Source organism: Trichomycterus rosablanca, chromosome 18, assembly GCF_030014385.1.
Source record: "Trichomycterus rosablanca isolate fTriRos1 chromosome 18, fTriRos1.hap1, whole genome shotgun sequence".
In the NCBI taxonomy this organism is placed as follows: domain Eukaryota; kingdom Metazoa; phylum Chordata; class Actinopteri; order Siluriformes; family Trichomycteridae; genus Trichomycterus; species Trichomycterus rosablanca.
Genome location: NC_086005.1, coordinates 12,067,062 through 12,088,929, shown reverse-complemented (window position 1 = coordinate 12,088,929; position 21,868 = coordinate 12,067,062). Strand labels below are relative to the sequence as shown.

General features: G+C 39.5%; 1 protein-coding gene across 4 annotated transcripts in view; it reads right to left on the bottom strand.

Annotated features, from left to right (window-relative positions):
* Positions 1 to 5,743: 5,743 nt before the first annotated feature.
* msi2a (musashi RNA-binding protein 2a) overlaps positions 5,744 to 21,868 on the bottom strand; it is a 375,070-nt gene continuing 358,945 nt past the window's right edge. For all 4 annotated transcript variants that reach the window (XM_063013642.1, XM_063013644.1, XM_063013643.1 and 1 more), the window contains 3 exons: positions 19,006 to 19,160; positions 13,278 to 13,354; positions 5,744 to 9,753 (listed from right to left, as the gene is read on the bottom strand). In XM_063013642.1, the coding sequence (XP_062869712.1) occupies positions 13,313 to 13,354; positions 19,006 to 19,160 (197 nt within the window). In that variant the 3' untranslated portion in view covers positions 5,744 to 9,753; positions 13,278 to 13,312. The remainder of the gene's footprint in view (positions 9,754 to 13,277; positions 13,355 to 19,005; positions 19,161 to 21,868) is intronic.

Below are 21,868 nucleotides of genomic sequence, written 5' to 3'. Positions count from 1 at the left end.
AGCTGATTGCTTCACAAATCTTTCACACACGTGTGGACTAGCAACAGATTAAATAAAGTAGTAAGGTAATTGCACAAACTCTGTCAGTCTTACAATGGACATTCAAAAATTAATATGAAAATCCAACCCTTTATCCATCAGATGATCCCAATATTCTTCACTATCTCTAAAATGTGCCATCCTGGACAGTGAAAAGAGAGTCTAGCAGTGAAACAGTGATGCAAACAGAAGTCTGCAGACTGCAGAATGAAGGCTGAGATAGAAAAAGATTGAGAAGCAAAGCGGGAGAGAGAGGCGGCAGGTAGAATTAATTCATAACGTCCATAATAATGACGGCTCCTGTAATTCTCAGCAGCAATCTTAGACATGGAAATGAGACGAGTGGGAAATGAGACAGGAAAAGAACAAAAGACGACGATTCTGCTGACGGAACACAATACAATGGCGCTTCCCATCTCGACTAAAACAGTGCTGATTAAGTTTGACAATCATATTCAGAATGTTAACATTCAACACCACGCTTGTGGCACAGGCACCAAATTCTGCTCCCTCACGCGGACGTCCTCAGACTGAAAAATGTATCTTCATCTCCTAAAGGATGAAATTTGACTCTTGGGTCACGAATCGAGAACGCTGGAAAACATCCAGCAGCAGGTTGGACAGTTTTATACACAATATGACCAAAAGTATAGAGACACATGACCATGTTGGACTTTATATTAAAAAAAAAATGGGTAATAATATTTCTTTTAATATCACACTTGTCTGGGAAAGCATTTTACAAATTATGCTGTGTCTGTGGGCGGAACGGTGGCTTGGTGGGTATCACTGTTGCCTCACAGCAAGAAGGTCCTGGGTTCAATCCCCAGTCTGCATGTTCTCCCCATGTCTGCTTGGGTTTCCCCCCGGTGCTCCGGTTTCCTCCCACAGTCCGAAAACATGCAGTCAGGTTAATTGGAGACACTAAATTGCCCTATAGGTGAATGGGTGTGTGTATGTGTGTGTGTGTGTGTATGTGTCTGCCCTGCGATGGACTGGCGCCCTGTCCAGGGTGTTACTGTGTGCCTTGCGCCCATTGAAAAGCTGGAATAGGCTCCAGAATCCCCCCCGCGACCCTAATTGGATAAGCGGTTAAGAAAGTGAGCGAGTGAGTCTGTTGTGCCTGTTGGAATTTGTGCCTATTTGGTCAAAAGAGCATTTGTGAGGTCAGGCACTGATGCTAGAGAGGAAGGTCTGGCTTTTAATGATGCCCTTATTCATCTTTAAGGATCTTAATGGGGTTGAGGTGCAGGCCACTGGAGTTCTTCCACACCAGACTTGTCAAATTATGACTTTATGGGCCTCACTCTGTACGCAGGGGTGTAGTCAGACTCTGAACTGGGTCACAGGGTTGTGAAACACTAGGCGCAATGCAAGGCACCAATACATCACAATTCTTCAGGCATCCCCTCTCAGACATAGCCAAATAAATCTGGCTTGCAAATAGCACAAATGAGATTCAAACCTGAATCTTAGCGGTGATGGGCTAGCTTAATACACCACTGCGCCACTCAAGCACCCATATAATAAACCAACTTAATAAAATATATAATAATTTTTGCACATAGAAGTTCAGTCTTGATCTACTGGCTGCTGTTGGATTGGACTGAGAACTTCACACGTCTGTGATAAAGCAGCACTCAGGTTCTTCTTTAATGCTAATAATTAACTTGGCACCAGATTTCGGCAGGTCAGCCTGGTTTTTGTTTTGACATAATGAATAAAGGGCTCAGAAAAAATAACAAAGCACCAGCTGAAGATACCTGCTGAGTAGGCACGTCTACAGGCTAATTATTGATTGATATCGCCTGTGCAGGAAATTAGTTACCTTTACCTTGATTTAGTGGGCCGACAGCAAGAAGAGATGGACTCTGGAGTCGCAACGGTTAGTTTAAAAAGAGAGCCGTGTCCTTGGCCTGACTTAGCGACATATCACTGTTAGCGAGCCTGCTGCTCTACAATAAAGGGGACTTATTAAAAAAGTTATTTTAATAACACTTATTAAAAAGTAGCTCAGGTGTCAGTGACCTAGACCAGAAGAGAGTGCCAGCGCCTGCTGTGCTAGGTGAGACAGGACAGCTGGTATGAGGGACGAGCCGGCACGGCGTGATCCGATGCTAATACTGTCAGAGGAATATAAGCAATATATTACATTCAACAATCTAAAAATAATATCATTTTAATAGAATGACACGATTCGCTTTTGTACCCGTACCTGCCAATCCCAGCTCATGTTCAGGCTAATATTTAAACATCACAACTGAATCGACCGTGTTAAAAATGTTTAATTCAGCAAATTAACAGTGTTTGTGCTATAAAATTAGTGCTAATTTTGCTAATATTAAAATGCTCATATTTAACGCTAACATGGCATTTTTTCTACAAACGATTTAAAACAATTGCTGCTGAATCCCCAGTCAAATAAGCTTTGCATTTCCTTGAGTTTGTAGGCTGCCTGCTCCAAAACTGGTTATTTATTTAATTATTTATTCATTAGGATTTTAACGTCCTGTTTTACACACTTACATTCATGACAGAAATGGTAGTTATTCATCAGTTAATCAGTTCACAAGTTTAATGTCAAACACAGTCATGGACAATTTTGTATCCCCAATTCACCTCACTTGCATGTCTTTAGACTGTGGGAGGAAATCGGACATCCCGGAAGAAACCCACACAGACACGGGGAGAACATGCAAACTCCACACAGAAAAGGACCTGGACTGCCCCACCTGGGGATCAAACCCAGGACCTTCTTGCTGTGAGGCAATAGTGCTACTCTAAAATTGGCAGCTGATAGTGTGAATGAAGTACTGGGCCACAATAATTTATGTTAGTGTTATAGCTACAATAATTGCTAACGTGTAATGAAAAAGAAATTATATGCCACCAACTTTTTAGCAACAATTTAGGGAAGGCCCTTTCCCATTTCAGCATGACTGCACCCCTGTGCACAAAGCAAGGTCATGACATGACAAGCTTGGTTTAAAGAAACTCCATTGGAACAGTTGGCAGGCTTAAAAAGTTTAAAAAGACACCAAACAAATTAGCTTAATTGAAGAACAACTGTGTTTAATCTTTTTTGCATTTTAAATGGATAAATGCATTCAACAATTGAGTCATTAATGTAAGCCAATTGGAGGCTGTAACTCTGCCCACTACACCATGACACATAGTCATAGTTTATTTCATACTACAAGGGTTCGTCAAAGTTATTGCACTTTTAAACTCTATTTATTAAGAATTTCAAAATCACTTTTCTACACAGTCACCTTCTGATGCATTTTCCCAGCGTCAGACCAACTTTTTAATGCCATCAGCAAAGATGTCTTTGGTTGAGCGTGTAGCCACTGATGCCCGCTGCTTTCATATCATCACATAAAAATCTTCTTCCCCTTAAAGCTTCTTTGAGCGGCACAAAAAGGTGGAAATCAGATGGCGCTTAATCCTAACTATAAGCTCTCTATCAGTCTCAGACACGACCAATTACTGCTCCTCCCACCCTCACCGCTTCCAAACAAAATATCAAAGTGCGGAAACTTTTTGAAGATGAAACCAAATGTAATGTCTGTAATTTGACAGGGTGACACACAATAGCATAGTAACTCATTATTTACAGTTTTTCTCAATTGCTTTGGTGCATTTCTCTGATCAGAATTAAAATTCTCATAACTGTTAATTCAACCTCCACAAGATTTAGTCATTTGTGCACATCATAGTAGCAGTTTCTTATTCCTTCCAACAAATTGCAAATGCTTTTGGACATGCATCAATTGCTTACATACAATTCTCTGCTGTTTTATAACATTATCATTTGCTTATGTCATGTCAGTCAAAATGAACTATACTTATGAATGCTGAATAGTCATTCCCTATGAAACTAATAGTCCTCATTTCATTGCTTAAATCATTACATACAAAAATGTTGAACTAGTTGTCAAAATCAGTCAAGCAACTCTTACCACAACATTTGCTGACTTTTTTAGACACTCTTTACAGGGACATAATACCTGAGAATGAGAGGGGTCTAAATGGAGACCATCTGAACAAGTATGTTGTAATATGGGATAATGTGCGTTTTCACCACTCAGACAGTATCTCCCTCCCTACTCCACATTCCTTAATCCAATAGAGGAGTTTTTCTCTGCCTGGAGGTGGAAGGTATATGACCAACATCAACATACCCAAATGGCCCTGCTAGTGGCCATGGATGCAGCATGTGATGACATTACAGCAGAGTCCTGCAGAGGGTGGATTCGCTACTTGAGGAGATACTTTCTTTCCTTGCTGCATTGATATTCGCTGTGATGTCGTTGAAAATATGTGGCCAGACACACAGGGACGTCTGGATGTGCAATAATGATTTACAGTACTGTGTATGTTGTATGTTCCAATTCAGTTCCAATATATACTGCAATATTGTTTACAGTTGTGCACAGCTCTACCCAAAGGGTGTTTCTTATGTTTGTTGTAAATAAGTTTGTACTTTGCTTTAGCACAATGCTGTGAACAAATTAGAATTGCAAAGAGAATATGCAGTAAAAATGTGAAACATACATATTGAGTGTCTTGTACTCATTTACCTCACTAAATACAGTAATGTGTAACCTGACTGTAGATTTCAAATGGGTGTGCTAATAGTGTATAGTGCTGTCTTGAGCATTTTCAGGTAGTGTCACCATGATCTGACTTTTTTGCATTGGAAAACACAGAGTGAACTATCATAATGAAAACATGACAAAGCCATTTGACTATCTTGTTCATAAACAATGGTGTCAGGACTTTTTATTTTGATGACACTGACACTTTCCTTGACATGAATACTTGCTTTTGAGGAATGAACTCTCCATTTTGAGCAAGTGACACGCTTTTGCAGGTTATCAACTAGGTTTTGCAGTTTGTACTAATTGTTTTGAGAAATGCACTTAGTTGTGCAAATGTTAATAGTGATGTGAGAAATGCACCAAAGCGACTGAGAAAAACTGTAATGGCAATTTTACTTTTAAAAAGTCCCATTTTAACTGATTTTTGTCCCACTTTATTTAATACGAGTGAGAATCTTTTTCTATAAAAGGAGTGTGTAGTTAAAATATTTTGTTTATAAGTCAAATGATAAAAAATGCAATACCTATAAACATGGTATTTGGTTTTATACACTTTAGTTGCAGTTTTTTATTTCCATGAAGAGAAAATCAACATGTTGCATGGCCTCTATGCATGTCCTGGGACTAGTGATTTTTTGCTTGTTTCATGTAAATGCTATTTGTAGCAACCATATAATAACATGTTTGGTGATTGGATGCTAATATTTAAAGAGCACATGACGGAAAACCTTATTTGTTTGTTTATTAGGATTTAAACACCATGTTTTACACTTTGGTTACATTCATGACAGAAACGATAGTTACTTAGATAGTCATTACACAAGATTCATCAGTTCACAAGGTTATATCGTACACGGTCCTGGACAATTTTGCATCTCCAATTCACCTCACTTGCATATCTTTGGACTTTGGGAGGAACCCGGAGCTCCTGGAGGAAACCCACGCAGACACGTGGAGAACATGCAAACTCCACACAGAAAGGACCCGGACCGCCCCACCTGGGGGAAAACCTTATTTGCCACATTATGCATGATGTCCCAATTTACCTGACTTCACCCTCACAACCACACACACACAAAGATAAATAAGGACAAAAGCAATTTCCTTTTTTCAAAGTTTTGTATTTCATTTTTTTGTCTTGTACATTTGAACATTACAATAGTCATCTTTTTTCTGTTTCTTTAAATTATTACTTGATCTTATCTCTAGATCATGTAAAAAGCATCCAGCATTTTGCTTCACCTGGTTACTCGGAGCATCAGAGTACATCAAATAAACCAAAAGAATTAAAAGAAAAAAAGAAAATCAAACAAAAAAATGTAGTATACATTTGCAGCAGGAAACAAGAGACAAATGTACAAATATACATCGATCAACACCTTCAACAATCCGCATGTTAAAATCATTTCATTAAAACAGCATTTCTATCCCTCCTTTATACACACAAGAATCAAAAATCAGCACAGCAGCTCTGGTTCTCCGCACGAACATATTCAGTGTCTTCTATCGGCCGGATCTAAAACACGTCCGTATTTTAGAGCCGAGGCCGGATGAAATGAAATCTGAGCTTGAGGTCTAGAGATTGCTTTTCTTCTCGCTCACTCTATTCCTGTAACATTCATAAAGAGTCTTCGTACACAAAACCCTGGTCAAGGAGCTTTCAACACAGCCAACATGTGCAAAAAGAAAGCGGTCAGGGCTTTTCCACTGGTCACAGTGCAATAATGATTGAACCTTTTTTTTTTTTTTTTTTACTCAGATCAGCATGGTTTACCTGTTTACTCTCTCAGAAACGTAATTACACCTCTCAACATTTCCACCCTGACACTCACAGCACTGAGGTATGGTACAAATCAGGGGTTCTTAACCTTTATTTCAGAGTAACCCCCTTCTGAGGCTAAAAATATGTCATTACCCCTTCCCAAAACACACAAATGCACATAGTATAGATAATATAGTTAAAGAGAATATACAGTTTACATACACCTGTAAATATATAATACAGAATATATAATATAAAATATACATACAGTAACGTTAGATTATTACTTTCCTGGTGTACACAGTTCTATAACGTCCTTTATCATTGTGTCACGGCCTCTTTATTCCTTATAGTGGTTATGACTGACTACAGCTGGTGACTTCTCTGTGGCCATATACACTGGGCTATCATGACTGCACCCATTAAAAGAAAGTACAAGCAACAATGGCTTCTTGTCCAAGTTGGAAAAACAAACAGTAACATTATGCTGAATGAGAATTTGTCTAAACAGTCTACAGGTCTGCTATGAATTAGTGACTGGGTCATTTGGACACTGTGCACAGTCAAGTGAGCTTTACATTGACATGGTGTTAAATAGTGCTAGCTACTGTTCCTTGTACTTTCACAGGGTGCAGTTTCAGTCTTTCAGTTCCAGAAATCACTGGAATCCCAAGACTGTACCTTACAAGTGTATGTAAACTTTTAATCATAACTGTAGGCATTTTTATCATATTTTTATTTAGATTTTTTATTTCTGATATTTGTGTTGTGTGTTAGTTGTACATGACTCTTAGTATTCATATTTTCAGCTGCTCCTGTCAGCTTGATCATGTTGCCTTAGGTTACAACCCATTTAGGTGTTTCGATCCCCAGGTTAAGAACCCTTGGTGTGAAAAGTTTGCCTTCCTCGATTATTTAAAAGAACGAGCTGCAACTAGGCATGTGCCAATATTAAATTACACAAGAAGCACTGGGTATGGCATTTCTGAACTGCCATGGTATTTTTAAAGCTTTTTTCCTCTACTAATAACTAAATAGGTTAAACTTGTACCCAACACACCAGCGACTCCACACAAAGATGCATCACATAAATTCATGATCTAATACAAGAAACTGCTCATGGGTAATCTATAGGGTAATCTATGAGTCAGTCTGAAAACATAGTAAGTTTTCTACATAGGCAGCATCCTACGTGCGCTCCCTGGAGGAAGGCTGTCTAAATAATGCTGCCTACATAGGTGCCTTAATTCTAAGAGATAATCTGACTTAATAATGAGAAAGCATCCAATGCTTCATAAGCAGTGAAGGCAATCCCAGCATTCAATGCAGCACAACTTTTATCACAAAAAAAATTACAAATATGGCAGACGAACATAGAGCAACGAACTATACAAGTTAACTGATGGACATAAGTCCAGCTGTTATAATTAGTGTGATTTTAGTGAACTTGTGTGGAGTAATGGTAAAAGCCATGCTGCTGGTGTTAGAATCCAGGTCTGGGCTCCACAAATACAGATACATGAATCTAGCCATTAGGAGGAAGGCCAAATCAAATACGTAGACAGATGATCTGCTGTGACGACGTCTAACAAGAGTCTTGATTCAGTCTTAAACAGATTTTACACGGTGGTGATAATCTTAGTAGTTTTACAGGACAGAACTGGACAAGATAATTTTACCAACTGCTGCCAAAAGCTGGGTGCAATAAGATGTTTTTGACTTGCAGGCAGGCTGCACAATCTTATTGATTTGCTGTTTCTAACTGTCAGATTAATCTGCATGAAAACTGAGTACACAGCACAACTTATTTCTAACATATTTTTCATGCTAGTTGGTAGTAACGACCTAACAAAATAGTTCTTTGACCAGAGGTTACCAAATCGCTATTACGTATTGTAGCTTTATTCCCAATAACTATATTAGTATTAATCATTTAGAGACAATTCTATTTTGGAAATGCCGGCAAACATGCTGCCTGTCCAGCTGTAGTACAAGCATTGCAGATTATAACATATCACATTATCATGTGGTCAAATTTGCAATAACCAATTATCGGCACATGCCTAGCTATAAGTTCCAAAGTCAGATAAAACCATAAGACAAACAACAACAGAATAACAGTCATTTTTTTTTTCAGGAGTATAAAAATGTCAGGTCATGTAGAGTAAAATGTTCAACACTACCTACAGTGTGCTTTGGATTGAAACGTTGTTCTCTCAAAACTATTATCAAGCTTTATCCCTATATACAAGATAAAAGCCTCCACAGCACCCGTCCGTCCCTCACTCCGAGCAGTGCCCTGTAGTCACCGGTTTGTAAATATGCTGGTATGACACTTGGAAAATTATTCAGCTCGAGTATTTACACAGCAAGCGACGCAGCTGTCAGATAGATCTGATTTGTCACTGTGTGACAACTATATTATAATAATCTGTTAAGACCTATATTTTCTTTTTTTCTTTATTCACACCCTGGAACAATTTCTTTTGACACACGGTCAGAAAAATATGTTTTTCTTTTTCTTCTTCTTCTGTTCTTGAGTTGGTTATATGCATCGACTGGAATAATATTTACAGTTACATTTCTTTTTCTTAAATCTGGATTCACAATGTATTCATTTGAAAAAAATGCCATAGTATACAGTTTTCTTTCTTTTTTCCCCTAAACAACAAAAAAACGACACTTATAAAAAAAGGACCATAAAAATATTGGAGTCCTCTTTGTATTGCCCAAAAATAGGTAATCATGATCGACAATGAGACATCACACGAATTAAAAACAGCTACTAAGATCAATTATTTCAGTTAACCTCTCGTTTTCACTCCACATGAAATGTGCTGACATGTTCTCTCAGAGCTTTATGTGTATCTTTAACCTTTTTTGTGCAAATATGACACCATAAAATCGGAGCTTTACAACAATTAGTACCGTAACATAATTCAGACATGACCAGTAAACACTTAAACTACACTTGCCAAAATGCCAAAAAAAACAAAGAAAAATCCACGTAAAACAATATAAGAGAAATCAAAACGACACAATGATCACAAACCTTCCTTACCTATGCAACTCAATCGACTAAAAGCAAAAGAAATGAAAATAAAGAGAAATAAAATGCTTTATAGAAGAAATAAAAGTGATGTAGTTACTAGAGGGGGGTGGGGGTGTTATGGTACAGCAGTTATTTTCTGAAATGAGCTTGACGTATCCTTTGTTCTTTTCTTCTTCATGGTGCCACCCTCTGTCTCTTTCATCAGTGGGATGCTGCAGTGCTTGAAGTCTCATGTCATCACTGTACAACAACCAGTTAGAAACTTTGGTCCATTTTTTAGGACCTCCAGAAAGAATCTGAGGAATCAGAACAGAGACACAACAAACATCATCAGAACACATGTTAGCTGGATCAGGTGATCACGTGTGCCTCAGCTGGTGTTTGTTGTCACACTGTGCTGGACTTGAGACATAAACCATGTTAAAATGTCACAGTAGCTGATGTGCCGATATCCAGTCATGTAGCCTATGATTTACTGATATAAAACTTTACAGGAGGAAGATATGTATTTTATATATTTTTTGCAATCATTCCTTTTCTATCACTTAATAACAGAACTACACACATACATTAAATATATTTTCCTGTGCATGTTGAAAGAATACATGGAACAGTGGTTCAGGGGTAAAAACACAAATGGTCACCTTATAAAACTGTTTGTATGATCTGATGTTATTCAAGAACCAGTAACTACAGATCAGACATGAAATGGTCCATAATCAGATAAGCTATACACTTAGAGGCAGCAGTGCAAGAAAAATAAATCCATGTGATAAGAAACACACAAGTTGAGACTTAGTGTCGATTCTGAGACGGGAGACATCCTGATATGAAGCATACTCGACTGTAGACAGTATTTTCCTGCATTTGGTGGTTCTTGGATTATATTTGACCACCTGGACATATTTTCGCTCCGCATAAGGGGGCAGTTTGTCTTCTCACCAGCTCTAATCAATCATGATCACTAACTGCCAGTTATAAGGACATGCAGCAAAGTGAGCAAAGTGGAATGACACTGTAGGACTTTCTACATCAAACCATTTAAGCAGCTGTATGTATCATTAAGTCAGAAATCATTGACATTCCAAGGCTGCCATTAAATATGTCATTTACAAGTGTGTGGAGAGATGATTGATTTCATCTGGACATTTGCTTACTTATAACTAAATCATATAAATAGAGCAACATAATTTTATAGAATTTCATGTATCGGTAGGGTGTTCATTTCGTCCTTCTCATTTTCAATAAAAAAATGAACCTGTTTTGACCTGTTTACATTTTAAGTACAATAATTTGTACATTCAAAGAACAAACTACTACCATCCTTTACTATTTTTATTATTTAGAGTACCCAATTATGTCAGAGTACTGTAGTTATGTTTTTTTTATACGTGTGTGTTTAAAATATATTTTTTGTTATATCGCAGGTAGATGTGCAGGTTTAAACCAATAATTATAAATCTTTAGGTGTATCTAGAAAGTCAAGACATATAAAAATCACTACATAGCATATGGGATTCTTTTTATGTCTGTTACTTCTGTTAAAATCAACATATATGCAGCTACCACAGAGCAAATAGTGTAAAAGCCTCTGAGAAGTGGGAGTGAATGTTTATGAAGCACCCTTAAAGTGTCACTAAGCAGGTCACATAGTATTTGAATGCTCCAAAAAGGATTCTAAACTTGTTTTAGATTAGTGTCAGTCTCAGCAGGCTAATCGGATTGGTAAAAGGTATCAAGTTTAGTGTCCAGAATAGTAGCAATCAGAAAAAATGCCCTTGCGTCATTTTGTAGCCCAACACCCAACTCGGCCGATGACTGACATTTAGCGTAAGTGAAACGCAAAAGTGTGCACATTCAAATTTAGCCAGTCTTGTACTTTATATTGTTGTTCATAAACTCCAATTTATTAGACGGAATCGCTGATTAACTGGTGTTATTGCAGAAATAATTAAATTAGACAGCAGAGTTGGCCAAGTACCACAAACTCAGACTGGAATCGGACTCGAGGACCACAGATTTTAAAATTTTGAACCATATAGGGAATCAGCAGTCTGATAATGGGATATCAATTTGTCCATACAAGAGATAGATGTGTGTCCAGTTTAAAAAACACACAATCATAATATATCTAGACTTTGAATGAAGCAGGGGTCAGAGTGTGTGGTCAGACATTGTACGTTACACCTGGATAGCTTAACGGTCATGATCACAAGCACATCAGATTTAGTGTTCATATAGCTGAATAATGAACCATGGCTGTTGTCGATGCCAAGTAGATGCCAACTACATATTAATGCCCATGGTTTTAGAATAGGATGTCCAGCAAGCACAGGGTCAGCTATTCACATGCTATTGACTATAAAGTGTATGTACTTTGGCAGAAGAAGCCCATAACAAAAAAAACAACCCTGTAATGTTTTGGGGTCTTTTAAAAACAAAGCCTTCTTAGGCTGCGTTCACATGATAAGCCTTTCATGCTTCATTTACTGTGTAGCTGGGTGCATATTTCCACTTACTGTGGTGCTTAAGCTGCTTAAAACATGCGTGCTAAGCTGCAAGCTTACACAATCAATAATTTATTCAAATATTTGTTTGTATAAAAAAACTTCATTCAAAAAACTACTTCCTCCAAAAAAATAAACAAACCTCTTGGTCACCTATATGAAGATACGAGACAATAAAGACCCAGTAAAGAGAGAAAGTGGACGACTGGCCCTAAACAGCAATTCCAGGGTCACTTTAGGCTTGACGTTCTATATTATACCATATGGTGTTTTAAAGTTAAATTAAACAGTTCAGGATTAGTGAAACTGTAAGAATACATTTCACATCTCTGTCTGTGTGTCATGTACAAGTACCTAGGCCATATACAAAATTCTTTCATTGGTGGCACTTTAAAAAGCAAATTAGAATTTCAGCTCTGCTACCGACAAGCCAGGCGCCTAAACAGACCATGATTAGATTGTGCATGGGTGGGAATGTCAGAGTGGATTCCACATAACTGCTGCAATTACAACCTCTGCTGGCTGATTTAAGGTACCTGCACAGAGACGGGGTATAATGGGGATCAGTGTGTGACTCTCCGTACGTTAGACTGATCCCCATATGGACTCATCTTGTGCTGGTGAAAAGAAGCAGTCGGTACTGCACACGTGTCGGAGGGGGCGTGTGTTAGTCATCAGAGGTAGAGGTCAGCAGCGGTATACGTCATAGTACAAATTGGGTAATTGGATAATACAAGATTGGGAGGAAAACTGGGGAAAATGCGTAAATAAACTGGGTCAAAGTTCAATCAGATTAAAATCTGAGCACAGCATCAAGCTGAAACAGAGCAGGAAAGCAATAAATCCACGCACTGCTTGACGTTTAAGGTAGCGCAGCGGCAAGGTAAGCCACACCACTTCACTCCATAGGAAAACAATGGCTCAGCCAGCACGAAGCTGTTTTGAGTGCAGGATGTGAATGCAGCCTCAGAAACAAATGTTTCTTCAGTATAGAAGAAATAACAGCGCAGCTTTGCCAGCTTCAAGCTGCAAACCAATGAAGCGTGATATTGCAAATAAACGCTTAGATGAAAGTGAGTAACGACTGCTGAGGAAAAGATTTGCACGATAGTGAAAATGACTGTTTTTTGATTTTACGCCCTCTCTGATCTCATCTCTGTCCAGATAACATTCAGGCTCAAATGTGTGAAGCACATAAACGGCTCCGTAAAGGTGAGAACAGGTGGAGGAGACATTACAAATGAAACACGTCCAGGAAGGCTATCAGAGACGGACGGAAAAGAACATTGAGCAATACAAAAAAAATAACATACCTCCACTGAGATGGCGACCGACCACCTGTTGGGTTTCAATGATATCCGTTTGTAAAAGCCGTCGCAATCAAGGGACCCTAAAAACAGAGTTGAAGGAATGGTCAGTAAGAAAGAGAGTACATATTTATTTTAAAGTTATGTTCTTCTTTATGCTTGAATAAGAATCTTATAATAAACAGTGAATCACAAACACTGATCCCACACACACGTTCACAAAACAAACTAAATCTAACCGAGGTTAAGGCACTAGGCTGGAACTGCAATCGGATGCCAGCCACTGGCTACCAAGTACTGCAACACGACTGTAGCTTCCCCCTTCACCCCACATTAATAATGACAAAAATGATCACAAATTACAAAATAAAATACAAAAAAAGCTCCCTGAAAGGAGGTAACAGACACAAAACCGTCTAGCACAGTGCAAAGACTCTAAGAACTCCAAGCATGGCTTTATAGTACCGAGTCCAGGTGTGCCACATTAGCGCTAATAGGTGCAGTAGCCCCTGGGGTGTGGAGTCTTCTGAGAACTATTGTGCATCAGGATTCCATTCCACAGGGTCCCTAAGCAGTGCCACAAATCATGTGATATCGGCTAAAGGAACTTGGCTTTACAAGACTTGTACTTCATATTGTTGTTCATAAACTTCAATAGATTCGCTCCAATAATTGACCAACTACCACAAAATCTGGGATTCTGAACTGGAATTGGACTTGAAGCCCACAGATCTACAAATTTTAGAATCACACAAGAAAAAGGCCGTTTGATAATGGGATATACATTTGGATTGGACATTCACTGGTCATTTTCACATCATTGATTTCAGCACCAAACCCTACGGTTTGTAATCATACTTAAAATGTTCGAATTCCATGTAGTCCACTTTACAGGGAACGATTGGGGTTGTTGGAATGTACCTACTCACTTCCACCAGTGGAAGAAAGTGCAGTAGTTCTCAGCGGACTACCTGTTACAACCACAAACCATTCCAGATCTGTAAAACAGCATTCCAAGAAGGATCCAGGCTGTTCCAGATCCAAAGCTGGGTCCTAATCATGATCAGCACTTTAAAATACATATATTGTGACCTATTACATAGTTCCTTACTGACATTAGACGTTTAAGCTACACTGATCAGCCATAACATTAAAACCACCTCCTTGTTTCTACACTCACTGTCCATTTTACAATTACTGACTGTAGTCCATCTGTTTCTCTACATACTTTTTAACCTGCTTTCACCCTGTTCTTCAATGGTCAGGACCCCCACAGGACCATCACAGAGCAGGTATTATTTAGGTGGTGAATGATTCTCAGCACTGCAGTGACACTGACATGGTGGTGGGTGTGTTAGTGTGTGTTGTGCTGGTATGAGTGGATCAGACACAGCAGCGCTGCTGGAGTTTTTAAATACCGTGTCAACTCACTGTCCACTCTATTAGACACTCCTACATAGTTGGTCCACCTTGTAGATGTAAAGTCAGAGACGATCACTCATCTATTGCTGCTGTTTGAGTTGGTCATCTTCTAGACCTTCATCAGGGGCCACAGGGCCTGTTGGCTGGATATTTTTGGTTGGTGGACTATTCTCAGTCCAGCAGTGACAGTGAGGTGTTTAAAAACTACAGCAGCATTGCTGTGTCTGATCCACCCATACCAGCACAACACACACTAACACACCACCACCATGTCAGTGTCACTGCAGTGCTGAGAATGACCAACCACCCAAATAATACCTGCTCTGTAGTGGTCCTGACCATTAAAGAACAGGGTGAAAGCAGGCCAAAAAATATGTAGAGAAACGGATGGACTACAGTCAGTAATTGTAGAACTACAAAGTGCTTCTATATGGTAAGTGGAGCTGATAAAATGGACAGCAAGTGTAGAAACAAGGAGGTGGTTTTAATGTTATGGCTGATCAGTGTATAATAGGGAATAATAGTGACACAAAACATCTGCATTGTGGATGAAAAATGCTGTTCTAAAGTTCTAAATATTCTGCACTCATGTCCACCACCCTTTAAGTAAAGAAATAATAATAAAACAAGAAGCACCCACTCTTGTCTCCTCTTAGTCTTGGGCTGATAAGTCTACCCCCTCTGTATGCAAATCCTTGACACCGACTGATTTTTGTGATTGCGTCTGTGAAGCGAACCGCCCACGCTGCAAATTTAGGGGGCAAAACGGCAAACTGTCAACACGTCGTTCTTAAAAAATGCCGCCTCTTATCGGGCCTGTCATCAGCCCATTGTGCTGGTGACGGAAGCGCTTCAGGATGATGTCCCAACTTTAATCCATATGAATAAATCAAAGACTGCTGCAGCGGGCAGCTTTGGGCTGTCTGATCTGGCTAGCTGTGAAAGTGTTCTGCTTATGAATCCTGCTAACACTGGTCTCGCTGGATTGTACCAGCTTTTAGCATTACATTCACACTGGTTGTGCTGGTTGTGAATTAATGTGCTGCAGCAGGACATAATCCTCCTGTGTCAGGCTCTGATATCACCCAGAGAGGAACTACGCTGACCTTAAATCGTGTCGCTACACGTTAACCTTTGATTTCAGACAAATTCTGTGCACAGATGTGCTACCGTTCATAAATAGTGCTGTGGATGCACAACTCGTTTTCCATTTTAGTCTTTGACACACTTGAGGTTTAAGTCATTAGAGCACAAATCCACCTGCTACTTAGTCCACCAGCAACGACCTAACGGTAGCACTACACAGTGTTTTACGTTTCATCTTATTTCCTGTCATATTATATATATATCTCACTGTCACTGCTGGACTGAGAATAGTCCACCAACCAAAAATATCCAGCCAACATCGCCTTGTGGGCAGTGTCCTGTGACCACTGATGAAAGTCTAGAAGATGACCAACTCAAACAGCAGCAATAGATGAGCGATCGTCTCTGACTTAACATCTACAAGAGCACAAATCCACCTGCTACTTGGTGTCTAATAAAGTGGATAGTGAGTGGACACGGTATTTAAAAACTCCAGCAGCACTGCTGTGTCTGATCCACTCATACCAGCACAACACACACTAACACACCCACCACCATGTCAGTGTCACTGCAGTGCTGAGAATGATCCCCCACCTAAATAATACCTACTCTGTAGTGGTCCTGACCATTGAAGAACAGGGTGACAACACAACACAACTCTTCTGTGTATGGGGCTGCATAGTTACAGGTTAATCAAAGTACCCATGCTAACTCCTGTTCACTGTGAAAAGCACCTACAGTGGGCACGCAGGCATCAGAATTGAACATCACAGCAATAGAAAAAGCTGGACAACTGGGCAAATGTCCATCAATTACCTATGGAAGAGATGGAACCAGGATACACTATAGGAAGGCCCACTTTGCAATGTACAGATGTTGAGGGACCTGCTGGTAATGTCCTGGAACCAGATACCAGAGGATTCCTTAGGATTCTTTTTGGGGTTTTTGTCTCAGCCAGTCAAAGCTATTTGTCAGCTTTTAAGCAGGTGGTCCTAATGTTTTGGCTCATCATTTTTGGCTACTTATTTTAAGGGTACTTAGACTGGCTTCTACTTTACTTAACAGTCTTCAATCTTTTCCCATATGGAGCCAGTTTGGCTGTAAATTCTCATACCAAACCAGCATTAGTACACCGAATGTATCTGTTTAATCAGTGAGCTTACAACTATTTGCTCTATAAGATGTAAATCCTGCCTGGTTGCATATAAAATCCCGCAGCCACAACGACTCTTTGTTAAAAAGATTGAACACCACTGAGCAAAGTTGTACTCGTACCCCAGTAATCACCTCTTAAAGCTATTCATTCTCATTCATTTTTAACCATCGCTAACAAGGGTATGCAAAGAATAGATGCAGAGTTTCCAGCCTCAACAAAAAGTGATCCCCGGAACGAGGATAATTACTTAGAAGACTGTATATTAATTTGCATTGTTCAGCAAATACAATAGAAGGAGACAAAAAGGCTACTGGGTTTCCAAAGACTGAGAGGAGGTAGGAAGAGGAAACACCGGGTTCGACTGTAGAGCTGTCCACCTTGTCATAAAGCACATCCCCAATGTCGAGCTGGTTAAGACACTTAGTTGTGCGAGAGCGAGCGTGTGAATAATTGAATTTCAATTTGGTACTTCATTACAAATGCATCCTTTTTTATTTCCAAATTGAGAGCTGCGATGATTTAGAAATGGGCGCTGACATCCGTGACATTCACAGAGGGAATCTGCACTCAGCCAGCAAAAAGCCAATTAAATCAAGTTTTTGAACAACGCCACGTTTTTGTTTGGGTTCGGTGTCAAAAACAACAGCTTGTTAAGGGAACAGTGGAATCTGACTAGAAACTGACAGCTTACTCGTTTATGATCATGCCGGTATGTTTTTTTCCTCCTGGACATCAATTAATGATTTTAAGAAGAATGCCTTTATTTATAATATATACATACACACAAACAGGGCAATAAATTTTTTTCCCCACATATTCCAGATAGTTTGAAAGTGCAGGGTCAGCCGTTGTATGACACCCCTGGAAAAAACAAGGTTAAGGACCTTGCTTAAGGCTCCTAGTCGATAGCCCAAAGCTCTACCCACTATTCAACCTCTGCCCCTTTAGATGATTGAATGTATGCAGTTCTTAAAAAGTCTTACTGTCAAGAAAGAAATTTCAGCGGGTTGGCCACTCTTAGGGTAGATTTAGTATCATTAAAATTCTGGTTTTGTGAAGTTCTAGAGCTTCGTAACATGTACAAAGTTATACAGTGGTACCTTGAAACTCAACGTCAATTGGTTCTAGGAGTGGCGATGAGTTTTAAGGTATTTTCCCCCCATAAGGATGTATGGGGAAACCTGTTAATTCGTTCCATGGTCCCAAGGAACTGCATATATTTTAGGCTAATGTAAAATAATGGGCTTGTTTTTAACACTGATACACTAAAAATAACACAAATATTATATAAAAATACTGAAATAAAAAGCTGAGTCTTACAATTTCTCAGAACCCCCGAGCTGTAACACAAGTTTAAAAGTGAAACAGTGAGGAAAATCCAGATGAAAACAGATACATGTGGAGCTTTCAGAGTAAATCTGACAGTTATTTCACACAAATGCAGTTTCGTCCCATATTTACACTTTGATGACATTTTACCGCACCGCTTAAGCCAAGCACTAAACAAAGTGGCTGTTCATTGTTAATTTAAAATTAAATAAATAATGTTTTTTAAAAACAAACTGAACACCTTGAGTTTAAGGGAAACTTTGAGTTTAAGGGTACAAATTTCTCGACAAAGGGCGTTGAGTTTTAAAGATTTTGAGTTTAGGAGGCGTTGAGTTACAAGGTACCACTGTAATTTTAAGATCTACTTTTCTCAGCTTGTGTTGTTTTTTTGTTGTTGTTTTTTTTCAAATCATGGTATAGTGTTCCTATAGAAACTTTAAGAACCCTTAATTTTTAACAGTAAGTGCGACTATCTATTACACTAGCCCACCACCACTAAGATCTGGGTTGGGGTCTACACGTACATGATTGGCTACATCTAAAGGGAGGTGGAAAGCCAAAGCCATGCAATGGATTGGTGCCCTGTTCAGGGTATATCTGCCTCGAACCCTGTGTTTCCTGGCAGAACCCGACACGTCATGATCCTGACCAGTACACAGCGATTGATGAAAATAAAATGCATTGAAATAATAACACAGCAGCACATCAGTGAGAGAATCAAAGACATGTGGTGATACTTACAGCTATGCCGTGGCTAAATCCAGAACCAGGCTGAGGGCTAGCAGCACTGATGTAGTTCCCCACAGTCGAGTCCTGACTGGCTGGGCCATACAGATCAGCTACGGGCCCCGGACTGTTGGCACCTGGGAAGGCTCCGGGACGAGCAGGGTTAGCACCTGAACCAGAGACACAAAGACACAGTTAAGCTGGAATCCCTCAGTGCCATGTCAAGTACGACATGCAGAGAGAACCACAATACACATGCTGTAAAGCCAAATAATCAGAGTGAAGAGAGTGGCACTAATTAGTGGGAATGTCATTGTAGTAATGTGGTGGTTATTATAATGGTATAGATTGCTGAGATGGCATCATTACATGTGCAATAAAATAGTTTTTTATGTAATTTCATGTAAGTAGTAACGAGCCCCAGTGGTAATTAGACAAAATCATATTCTCATGTATGCCATGCAAGGCATGTGTGCCAAGTCATGCACAAAAATGATCAGCATGCAGTTACACCACAATTTCAACATGCAGTCAGTCCCAAACCAATGAGTCGCCCACTTAAGTGTTCATCTAGTTGGCAGGAAAAATTGCTTAAATATATAAAAATATCTAGTAATCTAATTGTTCAAAACCTAGATAAAATGAGTGTGGCACATACACTATACAGCCCAAAATATGCTCCTTGATCATGAGCTTTTTGAACATTCCATTCCAAAACCGTGGACAATACTATGGCACAAAAGTTGGCACCCTGTTCATGGCTATAAAAGCCTCTACTTTTCTGGGTAAGCTATCCAGAAGATCCTAAAGTGTGTCTCTAGGAATTTCTTATGTTCGACACTGATGTTGGACAAGAAAGTCAGGCTTGAAATAAGTCTTCCAATTCATCCCAGTACTGATCAGTGGGGTTGGGGTCAGGTCTTTGTGCTGGCCATCAAAACAAGTCTTTCTAGAAATTGCTTTGTGCACGGGATCACAGTCATGCTAGAACATAAAAGCACCGTTCCTAAACTGTTGCCACAAACTTAAAAGCATATGATTTATGCTGCTACCGCTGTGACCCGGGGTTCGAATCCCAGTCGTGCTACCAGCCGGTTGGGCATCCACACAGACATAATTGGCTATGTTAGTTTGGCTGAACAGCTTAGCTTTTGGGAGGTGCGCTTTTCAGTCTGGAGGAAAGATGGATGGTTGTGCCAGGAAAGGCATTTGGCATAAGAACTGTGCCAGAATGATCTGCTCTGGCAACCCTTAAGAAGAATATGGGAGCAGCCGAAAGGAAAAAAAAAGCTACCAGGCCAGAGTAACAGCAGACAAAACCAGCATAAAACGAAACATATTCTTCTGCCAGAACAAATATCTTATAGTATAAATGTCATTATTATAACAATATGATGCATATAATTTCATTGTAATTAAATTAGTAAAAATCTACATAATGAAAAACTGCATTTTTATTTTTTAAATATCTGGTGGTTTTTAAAAATGGTTATTATTTAATGTTGAATCAATACAAGTTAAAACAAACTCACTCTAAACCAGGGGTGGGCAAACTTTTTGGCTCAAGTACTGCTTTAAACCATCATTAGTCCATTAATCAGCCTCATCTTCAGCTCACAGACAGATGACCTCCCATTTTTTTCTTCTCCAATTTTTTGATAGGTAAGTTGAAGCCTAGCAGTTAAGGTACTGGACTAGCAACCAGAAGACAGCTGGTTCAAACCCCACCACTGCCACACAGCCGGTTGCCAACTCAACTGCTTAGACTGTATACTGTAAGTCGCTTTTGATAAAAATGTAAATGATAAGACGCCAGATACCACAGAAGACCCTAAGAGTCCTTGTGGAGTCCATAATGGACAAGTCAGAGCAGTTTTGGCAGCAAGACGGGGACCTACATGATATTAGGTAGGTGGTTCTAATGCTATGGCTAACTGGTGTACATCACTTTGACGTCTACTAAATGCCTACATGCTCGTCTAATTGTTTCTTACTAAAGAGAATAGAAACAAAACTGCCCACTATAGTGTGTATGTTGTGACTATTTGTATTAATCACACATTGCATTTTTTATATAGCCCACAAAGCCATTGTCACAAAAAAGGCCTGGCAGCTCCAGGATAAGCCACACAATGCCGTGACTAATATCCACCGTTCTCACTTGTGACTCATTGTCTGCTTTGGAGGGAGCAGATGATTCTGTCTCTCAGGTCCAAAGACCAAAGTACAAAAGACTTGGAACAGTAATCGCTTTACCAAGGTCGGTGAGAAAAATTAAACTGTTAGCTTAGCTTAACTTACGGAAATAGGATGGTCCAGATGGTAAGATGTGATTCCAAAAATATGAAATAACATATCTATAATTAATTATCAGCTAATGAAACACGGGGCTTTCTGTCCGCAGTCAAGAGAGCTGTACATGTGATCAACAAACTTCAAATAATATTACATATTTTAAGTTTGTTTGTTTATTAGGATTATAACGTCATGTTTCACACTTTGGCTACATTCATGACAGGTACGGCCGTCACTCACCACACAAGGTTCATCAGTTCACGCAAGGTTATATGGAACACAGTCATGGACAATTTAGCATCTCCAATTCACCTCACTTGCAGGTTTTTGGACTGTGGGAGGAAACCGGAGCACCCGGAGGAAACCCACGTGGACATGGGGTGAACATGCAAACTCCACACAGAAAGGACCCAGACCGCCCCACCTGGGGATCAAACCCAGGACCTTCTTGCTGTGAGGCGACAGTGTTACCCACTTATTTTAAGTAATTTCAAATGCAGTTTAAAGGTACCACTCATGACTTACTTTAATTTTATTTCAGATTAGACTACTGTACATGACCCAGACTGTGCTTAGAGAGGCT